At 40.2% G+C, this 14286-nt stretch overlaps 1 protein-coding gene across 1 annotated transcript; it reads left to right on the plus strand.

The window, feature by feature from the left end:
- The first annotated feature begins 861 nt into the window (after window positions 1-861).
- LOC120925069 (gamma-crystallin-3-like) lies at window positions 862-6587 on the plus strand. The gene is made up of 3 exons (XM_040335952.1): window positions 862-969; window positions 3092-3334; window positions 6265-6587. The coding sequence occupies exons 1-3, from the start codon at window positions 940-942 to the stop codon at window positions 6535-6537; spliced, it is 546 nt and encodes a 181-aa protein (XP_040191886.1). The 5' UTR covers window positions 862-939; the 3' UTR covers window positions 6538-6587.
- Window positions 6588-14286: the final 7699 nt, after the last annotated feature.

Below are 14286 nucleotides of genomic sequence, written 5' to 3' on the forward strand. Positions count from 1 at the left end.
AGTATGGGTATTGCAGAGTATGGGTATTGCAGAGTATGGCAGGGGGTATTGCAGAGTATGGAAGGGGGTATTGCAGAGTATGGGTATTGCAGAGTATGGGTATTGCAGAGTATGGCAGGGGGTATTGCAGAGTATGGAAGGGGGTATTGCACAGTATTGGGGCGGGGGTTGCAGGGATGGCTGAGCAGGGATGGATGGATCTGTGACTGCAATAGTCACAGATCCATCCACAGCGCTGCTGACACCTGCGCTCCCCCTCTCACACTATACCGATCAGTACAGAGAGAGGAGGGAGGAACCGGCGTCATCAAATGAAGCCGGTTTGTTTACATGTGATCGCTCCGTCATTGGACGGAGCGATCACGTGGTAAACGGCCGCTATCAGCGGCAATTTACCGCGATCAGTGATGCGCGCCCCAAGGGGTTTTGTTTTTTTAATCATGAAACAGTTTATTTCCAAAAAAAAATACGCGCCCCCCCACCTCTGGCCAAATGCGGTACTGCACTCCCCAGAGGCTTGAATACTGCTTGTTTTGTGAGACAACACTCGCAAACCAAAATAATTGGTCGTATTGCGAAACGCTCGTTAACCGCATTACTCGCAATCCGTGGTTCCACTGTATATTGGAGCTGTGCCATCTCCCTTCTTTGTAAAGTGTTGGGTAAACTGTTGGTGCTTTATATACATACAAAGAGGCCCATTCCCATGACAGATTAGTTCACAAATCTTTTAGCTCCGGTTAAGTGAACAATTTTAATACTAACACAAGCAAAAACTAACACACAATAGGTGTAAAGAAAACACATACACAAAAAAAGACATAGTAATGGGAAAATCCATTCATTGTGCATACTGTGCATGGTGTCAGCAGGTGAGGGTGTAGGCCGTTGGGAGATGTATATAAGCCTGTGCTCTTACTGCCAGTCACTGGTACAGAAATGGAGTATACATCCAGCAACATGGGAAAGGTAAGAATCTACTAACATTGTTATAGGAAATGTAATAATATAAAGTACTGTGCAAAGGTTTTAGGCAGGTTGGAAACAATCATATTTTTTTGTGCATAGGAAACAAGACTAAGCAACTCAATTATGCAGAAAAACATAGGAACTGAAAGTGCAAAAAAAAAGAGTCAAAATCTGAAATATTTGGCTGTAGCAGGATGCAGTTTGCGCATAAAGGGCTGAAGAGAGTTACCAAAACGAGTTTCTGCAACCAACTGTGAAGCATGGTGACGGTTTCTTGCAAATTTTGGGCTACATTTCTGCATATGGAGTTGGAGATTTGGTCAGGATCCATGGTGTCTTCACTGCTGAGAAATACAGTCAGATACTTATCCATCATGCCATACCATCAAGGAGGCGTGCGATTGGCCCCCAAATGTATTCTGCAGCAGGACAACGGCCCCAAACATACAGCCAATGTCATTAAGAACTAGACACGTGCACTGCCGAAATATTTGTTTGTTTTCGCTTCATTCATTTTTCTTTTTTTTCTTTTTCGGGTCATTCGTTATGATCGTAAATTGTAAAATTTGTCAAATTGTAGAATTCGTAAATTGTAAAATTTGTAAATTGTAAAATTCATAAATTGTAAAATTTGTCAAATTCGTAAATTGGTAACATCTTGAATTGGTAAAAACGTAAATTGTAAATTCGTAAATTTGTCAATTCGTAAATTTGTCAATTCGTAAATCATAAATTGGTAAACTTGTAAATTCGTAAATTCATAAATTGGTAAATTCGTAAGTTCGTAAATCATAAATTGTTAAATTCCTAAATTCGTAAATTTGTAGAGTCCTAAATCCGTAAATCATAAATTCGTAAATTTGTAAATTCGTAAATTGGTAAATTCCTAAATTCGTAAATCGTAAATTCCTAAATTCGTAAATTTGTAAATTCCTAAATTGGTAAATTCATAAATTCGTAAATCGTAAATTCGTAAAATTTGTAAATCGGTAAATTAGTAAACTCGTAAATCCAAAAATATGAAAGAATATCTGAAAATTTGAAAAAAATAACTAACTAACTTACTAATAATAACTAACTATTAAATTATAGGTATTGGAATTTCCTTTCAAATTTGTCTGTTAGTGAAAATAACGAATACGGATTTATCTAAAGTTTCAAGTTATCCAAAATAATGAATATCGCATGTAAACAAATGGAACAAAACAAATGAATAATAAATAATTATAATAAAACGTTCTTATCTATTATTATTATTGTTATTTATTATTATTAATTTGTTACATTCTGTTCGTTTAGATAAGGTATTCGTTATTTTCAGATAATTCGCAATTTCAGATAAATTTGGATTCATTACGTTCACTAACAGCCACATTTGAAAGAAAATTCCAATACATATAAATGTAATAGTTAGTTATTATTAGTTAGATATTTTTTTTCCCAATTTTCACATATTTTTATTTTCGGTTTTTCGAATTTACAAATTTTCAAATTTACAAATTTACGGATAAATTCATATTCGTTACGTTCACTAACAGACAAAAATTTGATAGGAAATTACAATACCTATAATTTAATAGTTAGTAACAGTTAAGTCATTATTAGTTAGTTATTATTTCAGATTTTCAGATATTCTTTCTTATTTTCGGATTTACGAATATTTGAAAGAAAATTCCAATACATATAAATTCAATAGTTAGTTATTTTTTTCCCAAATTTTCACATATTTTTATTTTCGGTTTTTCGAATTTACAAATTTTCAAATTTACTAATTTACGGATACATTGGTACTTTCACTAACAGCCAAATTTGAAAGGAAATTCCAATACCCATAATTTAATAGTTAGTAACAGTTAAGTTATTATTAGTTAGTTATTATTTCAGATTTTCGAATTTTCTGTTTTTTTTTTTATTTTCAAATTTACGAATTTACAAATTATCAAATTTATGAATTTTCACATTTTTACATTAACAAATTTTCGAATTTTCGAATTTACAAATTTGTGAATTTACGAATTTTAGAAATTATGAATTTTTTAATTTACGAATTCACAAATTTTTTAATCTACGATTCGGTAAGGTGCTGACAATTTCCACACTGAATTTACTATTTTCTTTGCAGATCATCTTCTACGAGGACAAGAACTTCCAGGGTCGCTCTTACGAGTGTAGCTCTGAATGTCCCGACCTGTCCTCATACTTCAGGCGCTGCAACTCCATCCGTGTGGATAGTGGGAACTGGATCCTGTATGAGCTCCCCAACTACAGAGGACACCAGTACTTCCTCCATAGAGGAGAGTATCCTGACTTTCAGCAATGGATGGGCTACAATGACTCCATTAAATCTTGTCGTCTGAGCCCCCAGGTAACACAACATCTGTGTACTCTTTATTAAACAGACAGTTTGTTTCGTTCCAATTTGAAATTCGTATTTTTTTATATTTTTTTGTTGATTCGGAATGTATACGAATTTTCGAGTTACATTAGTACCGAATTTAAACAAATCCAAAATAAATAAACAACATTTGAATTTAAATCGATTCAAATTGTTTTTGAATCAATTTTAAATAGTTTTCTAATTTAAAACTTTTTCAAATTTAGAATTCGAAAAAAAAAGATTTAATTAGTAAAAATTTCGAATTTGAATAGTTTTCGATTTGTTATCCAAAGACAATAAAGTAGAATAGAAAAAAAAGAAAAAGAATCGATTAAAAAGAGAAAGAATTTAACCATCTTCTGAAATTCAAATTACAATACATTAGAATTTGAATACATAAGAAAAGAATATAATAGAAAAGAATAGAGTATAAAAAAAAGAATAGAATAGAAAAGAATATAATTCAAAAAATAAAAGAATAGAATAGAAACAATATAACCATTTCCCAAAATTCTAAAACAATCAATTCAAATTTGAATAGAAAAGAATAGAATGAAAAATAACAGAATAGTATAGAAAAAAACAATAGAATAGAACGAATAGAACCATCTTCTGAAATTTGAATTTTGAAGAGAATAAATTTGAATAGAAAATAATGGAATCATGGTTCATGGGAGAGGAAGGAGAAGGAGGATTTAAATTAAAATGGCAGGACTGGGTTAATTATAAACTTTCACCGAGTTATATAGATAGGATGATATAGTGTAGGAAGGATAATGGGCAAAGGGAGATACAATATAATATGAGACGGAATTTCGGAGATAGGGGAGGGTGGGACGAGGGTGGGATGAGGGCTTGTTCGTTTAGGGGAAATTATTGTATTTATTCACGTATTTATTTAAGTATTTTTTCTCTTTTGTATATTTATTGACATATTATATTTAAACGCACTTTTGCAATAACAATTTTTTTTTCCAACCACGATGTGAACTAAGGAGAATGCGAATGAACGCAAATTGATTACGTCTCCTGATAGTTCTCTGAGGCGGAACAAAAAAGAAAAAAAAAAGAAAATAATGGAATAGAATAGAACAAACAAATAGAAAAATAATAGAATTTAAAAAAAAAACAATAGAATAGAAAGAATATAACAATTTCCCAAAATTCAAATAGAATCAATTTAAATTTGAATAGAACATAAAATAATAGATTAGAACAGAAAGATGGTTATATTCTTTCTATTCAATTCTGTTATTTTTTCTATATTATTCTGTTTTTTCTATTCTATTCTAATCTAATAATTTCTATTCTATTCAAATTCATTCTATTTGAATTTTGGGGAATGGTTACATTTACATTCTTTCTATTCTATTGTTTTTTTGATTATATTCTTTTGTATTCAATTATTTTCTATTCAAATTTCAGAATATGGGTATATTCTTTCTAATTTATTCTAATTTTTTAAATTATATTCTATTCATTACTATGCTATTCTTTTATTTTCTGCTTTATTTTGTTCTGTTTTACTCTATCATATTCATTTTTTTATTTTCTGTTATATTCTTTTCTATTATATTCATTCATCTTATTTTGTATTTTATTCTCTTTGGAAATTGGAAAACTTTTAAAATTCGAAAACTTTCCAAATTCAAAAACGTTCTAAATTGTAAACTGTTCAAATTCAAAAACTGTTCGAAATAGATTAAATAGATTTGAAAACTGTTAGAATTCCGAAAATTTGTATTGATTCGAATACGAATAAGCAAAATTAATTTCCGAAAACAAATTAAAACGGATTAAACAAATTTAACTAAACAAATTTATGCAAATAACAAATCGAAACAAAATGAAACCAAGCATTTGTTTTCATTCTGCACATGTCTATTATTAAAAATATAATAATAATTTTATAATAATAATAATAAATAATTATCTATTATTAATAATATAATCATAGGTGTGCGCAGCCTATTGCATTAGGGTGTGCACCCCAACGCGCAAACATATTTGCATGTGTGTATACTGATGGTGTCAGTAGAGTGGTGGATGGTGTCACCAGGGCAGAGATTGGTGTCAGTAGGGCAGTGGACAGCGTCAGTAGTTTTTTTATATTTTTTTATTTTAGGAGCCCCATTAGGGAGTTTTGGTGAAATATTAGGGGTCTATTTCTGTGTGTTACTGCACGTTTAATGCAGTTTATTCCAGTGCGTTACTGCACATTTAACACAGTATATTTCTGTGTATTACTGCATGTTTAATGCAGTATATTCCAGTGCGTTACTGCACGTTTAACGCAGTATATTTCTGTGCATTAGTGCACGCTTAACACAGTATATTTCAGTGCGTTACTGCATGTTTAATGCAGTATATTTCTGTGCATTAGTGCACGCTTAACACAGTATATTTCAGTGCGTTACTGCACGTTTAATGCAGCATATTTCTGTGCATTAGTGCACGCTTAACACAGTATATTTCAGTGCGTTACTGCATGTTTAATGCAGTATATTTCTGTGCATTACTGCATGTTTAATGCAGTATATTCCAGTGCGTTACTGCACGTTTAATGCAGCATATTTCTGTGCATTAGTGCACATTTAAAGCAGTATATTTCAGTGCATTACTGCATGTTTAATACAGTATATTTCTGTGCATTAATGCACATTTAACATTGTATATTTCAGTGTGTTATATGCCGTTTAATGCTGTATTTTTCTGTGCGTTAGTGCACGTTTAACGCAGTATATTTCGGTGCAATCTGCACCGCACAGGGTTATTAGGGTGTGCCTATGAATATAATACATTTTATAATACGCCTATGAATATAATACATTTTATAATGAATATATATATATATGACCACTTGCCCTTTGTCGGTAATACTTCTTTTAGTTTCATTGTGGTGTAACTTATTTTAACAGCACCAAGGGTCCTTCAGAATCAGGATCTACGAGAGAGAAGACTTCAGAGGTCAGATGATGGAGTTCACTGAGGATTGTCCTCATGTCCATGAGAGATTCCACCACCATGACATCCACTCCATCCAAGTCCAAGATGGCTACTGGATGTTCTATGAGGAGCCCAACTACAGAGGACGTCAGTATTACCTGAGACCTGGAGAGTACAGGAGATACAGCGACTGGGGAGCCACAAGCACCAGAATTGGGTCCTTCAGACGTCTTCATCATTTCTAATTATGTGACTTTTTCTTCATAATAAACTTGACCAAAGGAAACTTCAATTATTATGGTTTTACATGGTTTTTATTTTTATAGTTGGTCATGCCAAAAGTAGATCTTGATCCAATTTCTAAAATCCCATACACTTTAACATGTAAAAGTCATTTCAAAGGTTTTCAACCACTTTAAATCTAAACCTTTCATTAGGGCAGTGGTTCTCATCCTTCTATTGCCGTGACCCCTTGATAATATTTTCAAAGTTGTGGGGACCCCTAATGCCGCGTACACACAATCAGATTTTTCGTCGGAAAAACTTTGGATGGTTTTCCCGAAGGAATTCCGCTCAAGCTTGGCTTGCATACACATGGTCACACAAAAGTTCTCTGAACTTTCGACCGTCAAGAACGCGGTGACGTACAACACTACGATGAGCCGAGAAAATGAAGTTCAATGCTTCTGAGAATGCGTTAAAAATTGTTTCCGAGCATGCGTCGGAATTTTTGCCACAGACGTTCGGAATTTCCTATCGGAATTTTTTCCGTCTGAAAATTTGAAAACCAGCTCTCAAATTTTTGTTGGAAATTTTGGAGGAAATTCCAACAGGAAAAGTCAGATGGAGCCTACACATGGTCGGAATTTCCTAACAAAGGCTCACATTGGATTTTTCTTGTCGGAAAATCTGATCGTGTGTACGCAGCATAACAGTAAAATTATTTTTGTAGCATGGGTTGTCAGCACCCAAGGCAAGACAAGTAATTTGCACCCCTAACCTGTAGACATTTAGTGCTCCCTGAGTCCTTTTAAGGGCATCTATAATCACAGGTAGTGTTACTCACTGTGTCTCCAGCTTCACTGTCTCTAACTTTGCGGTGTCTCGTAGCAGTGACACCTGTGCCAAAATCAGGAGATAGGGTCTCCTCCAGCCCCTCCCACTTCACATTCCTCACCAATCATCTGACCTCTAGTCTCTGCCTACCAGCCATGCCATGAACTGAATGGGCGCCTGTGAAGAGGCTAAGTGGGCGGACACGGGCTCCAGGAACAGCCCTTCTGGGTGGCCGCAAAAAGGCTAGGAGAGTGGTGCGGGCTTCAGGAACAGCCCAGGATACGGTGACCCCTGGCAAATCGTCATTCGACCCTGAGGGGGTCCCGACCCCCAGGTTGAGAACCACTGAATCAGAGGGTTACTTTCAGAATGGCCCAACTTCTTTGTAGGCCATGCGACAACAAATCTTTTTAAATTGTACTCCTGCATTGTCACCCTGTCGGAATTAGCAGGATGGAGACTGCAGGCAGCCTTGCTGACACATATTTCTCAGGTCAAGAGCAAAGAGAGCTGCGCTAACCCTAAAGCCCTGTACACACGATCAGTCCATCTGATGAGAACGGTCCGAAGGACCGTTGTCATCAGTTAACCGATGAAGCTGACTGATGGTCTGATGTGCCTACACACCATCAGTTGAAAAAACGATTGAGTCCAACATGGTGACCTAAAACACAACGACGTGCAGAGAAAAATGGATTTCAATGCTTCCAAACATGCGTCGACTTGATTCTGAGCATGCGCGGGTTTTTAACCAATGCTTTTGCGTACTAACCATCGGTTTTGACCTATCGGTTAGGCGTCCATCGGTTTTACATTTACATTACATACACGTTTTACATTTTTGGACTGAAGGATAACTGACCGATGGGGCCCACACACGGTCGGTTTGGACCAATGAAAAGGTCCTTCAGTCCATTTCCATCGGTTTTGACCGACCGTGTGTACGCGGCCTAATACATTCAATTAATAAATGTGCATTAATACAGTATAAGTTAATTAATAGTCCATATAGATCATTGAATCCATTGGGCAAAAAAATCATATAAATGAGTGTCCCTTTAAGAGTTCATCATGTCAATTAAATGAATGTTGTCACACCATGACAAAAAAGTGCATCTCCACCACATAGAAGACACGCTTACCAGATGGCAAGCTTAAAAAGCTTGCAGCTATTGCCCAGCCAAGGCCTTCATCCTGAGGGAAACTCTCATGGACAGATCTTACTCCATGCGGGAAGTGGCCAACCAGACATCTTATACTGTACTCTCAGGGAAATTATATTAAAGGATGAGGCGCTAGTGATGTTCAGTGAATCAAAAAATGCAAATGCAAATAAATAGCAAGCTAAAAGTCCATATATGCTAAATCCAAACACCAAATTGTGATGCTCAAAATCGGATTCCAAGTTCTTCACCACAAGTGCTCAAGAGATGGGTGGTCACTCACCAGAGAATTATGACCCCTTTTTACAGGAAGGTCAAACAGCGCTTCTGGAATAGGGATGAGCCCGATGTTCGAGTCGAACGCGGGTGTTCGCCGAGTAGCGAACAATTTGGGGTGTTCGCGGAAAATTCGAAAGCTGCGGAACATCCTTTAAAAGTCTATGGGAGAAATCGAAAGTGCTCATTTTAAAGGTTAATATGCAAGTTATTGTCTTAAAAAGTTTTTTTTTGGGACCCGGGTCCTGCCCCAGTGGACATGTGTCAATGCAATTTTTTTTTTTTAAACGGCTGTTTTTTCAGGAGCAGTGATTTTAATAATGCTTAAAGTGAAACAATAAAAGTGAAATATCATACCTGGGGGGGGGGTGCCTATAGTATGCCTGTAAATTAGCGCATGTTTCCCGTGTTTAGAACAGTCCTGCAGCAAAATAAAATTTCTAAAGGAAAAAAGTAATTTAAAACTGCTTGTGGCTATAATGAATTGTCGGGTTTCGGCAATACAGACAAAAGTAATTGAAAAAAACAGCATTGGTTCCACCCCCCCCCCCCCAGTCCATTATCAGGCCCTTTGGGTCTGGTATAAATATTAAGGGTAACCCCGAACCAAAAAAAATTTAAATGCGTGGGGGACCCCCCAAATTCCATACCAGGCTCTTCAGGTAAAATTTTCAAATTTCGACGCGGGAACGACGGCCTTAACATTGACTACGCCTCCTAGGGGGCATCTTTATCTTTAGGCAGGGCATCTCTTACGGAAACGGTGTATCTTTACTGCGACGGGCGCACGTACGTTCGTGAATAGGCGTATTTAGTGATTTACATATTCTACCCCAAACGCAATAGAAGCGCCACCTAGCGGCCAGCCTAAATATTGCACCCTAAGATAAGATGGCGCAAGCCGTCGTATCTTAGATAGGTTTAAGTGTATCTCAGTTTGAGAATACACTAATGCCGCGTACACACCATCACTTTATGTGATGAAAAAAAACGTCATTTTTAAAAATGTCATTTTAAATGACCGTGTGTGGGGAAAACGTTGTTTTATGTCTTCTGAAAAACGACAAAAAAAATCTTCAAATTCGAGCATGCTTCAAATTTTTGTGTCGTTTTTCAAAACGTCGTTTTTTGTGTCATTTAAAATGATAGTGTGTGGACAAAACGACGTTTAAAACAACGTTTTTAAACCCGCGCATGCTCAGAAGCAAGTTATGAAGCGAGCTTCAATGGAAAAGAGTGCTGAACGTAACCACGCTTTGCTAGAGCATTTTGAAAAAACGATGGTGTGTAGGCAACGTCGTTTTTGAAAATGAAGTTTCAAAAACTTCGTTTTTTTACTTCACAAAAAATAACGTTTTTTTTCATCAAATAAAGTGATGGTGTGTACGCGGCATTAAACTTAGGTCGGCGCAGATTCCGAGTTAGGTCGGCGTATCTACTGATACGCCGGCCTAACTCTTTATGAATCTACAGTTGGTGTTTGTGATATTGTGTTTTTAGCACGACAGCATCGCGCTGATTCTCGGCGACATGGTGCCGAGATCTCGCCGACATTTTGCACTCACTGGAATAGTGACAGCACATTCCAACGTGCGCGTCATAGAAGCGACGGGAGATCCGACTTGGATTCCCGCCAATTCTACACGTGTGCGGCGTTTGTTATGAATCCTGAGGGGGAAGTCCCCGCCGGATTTTAAATAAAAATTCGGCATGGGTTCCCCCCTCAGGAGCATACCGGGCCCTTGGGTCTGTTATGGGTTGTAAGGAGAGCCCCCCTACGCCGAAAAAACGGCGTAGGGGCTCCCCCTACAATCCATACCAGACCCGTATCCAAAGCACACTACCCGGCCGGTCAGGAAAGGAGTGGGGACGAGCGAGCGCCCCCCCCTCCTGAGCCGTACTGGGCTGCATGCCCTCAACATGGGGGGGGTTGGGTGCTCTGGGGCAGGGGGGCGCACTGCGGGGCCCCCCACCCCAGAGCACCCTGTCCCCATGTTGATGAGGACAGGGCCCCTTCCCGACAACCCTGGCCGTTGGTTGTCGGGGTATGCGGGCGGGAGGCTTATCGGAATCTGGGAGCCCCCTTTAATAAGGGGGCCCCCAGATACCGGCCCCCCACCCTAAGTGAATGGATATGGGGTACATCGTACCCCTACCCATTCACCTGGAGGAAAAGTGGTAAAAACACAAATAAAAAACACAGGGTATTAAAATATTTTATTAGTCTGCTCCAGAGGCTCCTCCTGTCTTCTTTAGCTCTTTTACCAGGGGGAGCTTCTTCTTCCGATTTCCGGGGGTCTTCTCCTGCTCTCCGGGGTCTTCACCGCTCTTCTGTGACGTCTTCTCCGCTCCGGGGGGTCTTCTTCTATGTTCGCTGCTCTCCGCTCTTGACTCGGCGCACCCCGGTTCTTACTCCCGCTGTCCGGTGCCTTCTCCTTCTTCCGCTGTTCTGTAAAGTCTTCTCCTCTTCTTCCGCTGTTCTGTGACGACTTCTACTTCTCCCTTCAGGCCGCTGTGCTGTGACGTCTTCTCTTCTTCTCTTCTCCCGATGCTGACACGTCGCCTCTTCTCGCTGCAATGACGGATGCGTGGCTTGCATCGGATTTATATAGGCCTCACAGTCCCATCATGCTCCGGTAGGTACCACGTGGGTAGGTATCACATGGGTAGGTACCAGAGCATGATGGGACTGTGAGGCCTATATAAATCCGATGCAAGCCACGCACCCGTCATTGCAGCGAGAAGAGGCGACGTGTCAGCATCGGGAGAAGAGAAGAAGAGAAGACGTCACAGCACAGCGGCCTGAAGGGAGAAGTAGAAGTCGTCACAGAACAGCGGAAGAAGAGGAGAAGACGTCACAGAATAGCGGAAGAAGGAGAAGGCACCGGACAGCGGGAGGAAGAACCGGGGTGCGCCGAGTCAAGAGCGGAGAGCGGCGAACATAGAAGAAGACCCCCCGGAGCGGAAAAGACGTCACAGAAGAGCGGTGAAGACCCCGGAGAGCAGGAGAAGACCCCCGGAAATCGGAAGAAGAAGCTCCCCCTGGTAAAAGAGCTAAAGAAGACAGGGGGAGCCTCTGGAGCAGACTAATAAAATATTTTAATACCCTGTGTTTTTTATTTGTGTTTTTACCATTTTTCCTCCAGGTAAATGGGAAGGGGTACGATGTACCCCATACTCATTCACTTAGGGTGGGGGGCCGGTATCTGGGGGCCCCCTTATTAAAGGGGGCTCCCAGATTCCGATAAGCCTCCCGCCCGCATACCCCGACAACCAACGGCCAGGGTTGTCGGGAAGGGGCCCTGTCCTCATCAACATGGGGACAGGGTGCTCTGGGGTGGGGGGGCCCCGCAGTGCGCCCCCCTGCCCCAGAGCACCCAACCCCCCCCCATGTTGAGGGCATGCAGCCCGGTACGGCTCAGGAGGGGGGCGGCGCTCGCTTGTCCCCACTCCTTTCCTGACCGGCCGGGTAGTGTGCTTTGGATACGGGTCTGGTATGGATTGTAGGGGGACCCCCTACGCCGTTTTTTCGGCGTAGGGGGGCTCTCCTTACAACCCATAACAGACCCAAGGGCCCGGTATGCTCCTGAGGGGGGAACCCATGCCGAATTTTTATTTAAAATCCGGCGGGGACTTCCCCCTCAGGATTCATAACAAACGCTGCACACGTGTAGAATTGGTGGGAATCCAAGTCGGATCTCCCGTCACTTCTATGACGGCTTTGTCTCTATCGCGGCAAGCCAGCTCGGCGCTGGCTCCCGCAATGGGGCTCGTAGGTGGTCAATCTCGCCGAGAAAGGGAGCGAGATTGACACAATATCGCGTGCACCTACTGTAGCTATAAAAGTTCACGCGAACATTCGAACACCGTTAAAGTCTATGGGACTCGGACGTGAGAAATCAAAAGTTATTGTCCTAAAAAATGTTTGGGGACCCAGGTCCTGCCCCAGGGGACATGTATCAATGCAAAAAAAAAGTTTTAAAAACTTCAGTTTTTTCAGGGGCAGTGATTTTAATAATGCTTAAAGTGAAACAATAAAAGTGAAATATTCCTTAAAATTGTGTACCTGGGGGGTTTCTAAAGTATGCCTGTAAATTAGCGCGTGTTAGAACTTTACCTGCACAAAATGTCATTTCTGAAGGATTTTTTTTTCTGAAGGATTTTTTTCAATTACTTTTTTTTCCTTCAAAAATTACATTTTGTGCAGGGAACCAAAATAAAAAAAAAATGTGTGGGGGTCCCCCCTAATTCCATATCAGGCCCTTCAGGTCTGGTATGAATATTAAGGGGAACACCGCGTAATTAAAAAAAAATATCACGCAGGGTTCCCCGAAAAAAAAAAAACCATACCAGACCCTTTATCCGAGCACGCAACCTGGCAGGCCGCAGGAAAAGAGGGGGGGGGGCGAGAGAGTGCCCTCCCACTCCTGAACCGTACCAGGCCACATAACCTCAACATGGGGAGGATGCTTTGGGGGTCTGGTTGTGGGGGTCTGCAGGTGGGGGCTTATCGTAATCTGGAAGCCCCCTTTAACAAAGGGGACACCCAGATTATGCTCCCCCCATGTGAATTGGTAAGGGGGTACATGTACAATGTACCCCCTTACCAATTCACATGGGGGGAGCATAATGCATGGGGGCATGGGGGTTTCACAAAAAAAGGTAAAAAGACACACAGACAGCTTGGGAAAAGTCCTTTAACCACTTCCAGACCTGCGCACGACGATGTACGTCCTGTACGTCCTGTTTTTAAAGATTGATATCTCGGTAACGGCAGCAGCTGCTGCCACAACCGAGGTATCGATCTTTAGGGTGCGCGGTCTGGAATCCGATAATGGTGGTCTCCGTGGCGGATTCGCCGCGAGATCGCCGTTATCGGTGGCGGGAGAGGAGGCGATCGGAGGCGATCGGGTGCTGTCGGCTGGTGAGCGGGGATGAGACTGAAGGAAAAATCTCCTTCGCCTGTCCCCATAGCTCGGCTGGGCGGAAGTGACGTCAAAACGTCAGTCCCGCCCAGCCTCTTAAAGAGACACATTTTTTTTTTGGTCATTTGAAAAAATGAAATTTTTTATTTATTTTTTATTTTTTGCATTTAAGCCCAAATATGAGATCTGAGGTCTTTTTGACCCCAGATCTCATATTTAAGAGGATCTGTCATGCTTTTTTCTATTACAAGGGATGTTTACATTCCTTGTAATAGGAATAAAAGTGATCAAATTATTATTATTTTTTTTTTCAGTGTAAAAAATAATAAAATAAATAAAAATAAATAAGAAAACAAAAACATTTTTTTTTAAAGCGCCCTGTCCCGACGAGCTCGCGCGCAGAAGCGAACGCATACGCGAGTAGCGCCCGCATATGAAAACGGTGTTCAAATCACACAAGTGAGGTATCGCCGCGATCGTTAGAGCGAGAGCAATAATTATAGCCCTAGAGCTACTCTGTAGCTTAAAAAATGCAATCTCTAGAATTTTTTAAACATCGCCTATCAAGATTTTT

Source organism: Rana temporaria, chromosome 1 (genome assembly GCF_905171775.1).
Source record: "Rana temporaria chromosome 1, aRanTem1.1, whole genome shotgun sequence".
NCBI classification, from domain to species: Eukaryota; Metazoa; Chordata; class Amphibia; order Anura; family Ranidae; genus Rana; species Rana temporaria.

What these genes read in the sequence shown, in the direction of transcription:
- LOC120925069 (XM_040335952.1), top strand. Translation starts at nt 940, where the DNA reads ATGGAGTATACATCCAGCAACATGGGAAAG. An exon ending in CATCCAGCAACATGGGAAAG is followed by an intron (nt 970 to 3,091) that starts GTAAGAATCTAC and finishes TTTTCTTTGCAG; the next exon opens with ATCATCTTCTACGAGGACAA. An exon ending in CTTGTCGTCTGAGCCCCCAG is followed by an intron (nt 3,335 to 6,264) that starts GTAACACAACAT and finishes TTATTTTAACAG; the next exon opens with CACCAAGGGTCCTTCAGAAT.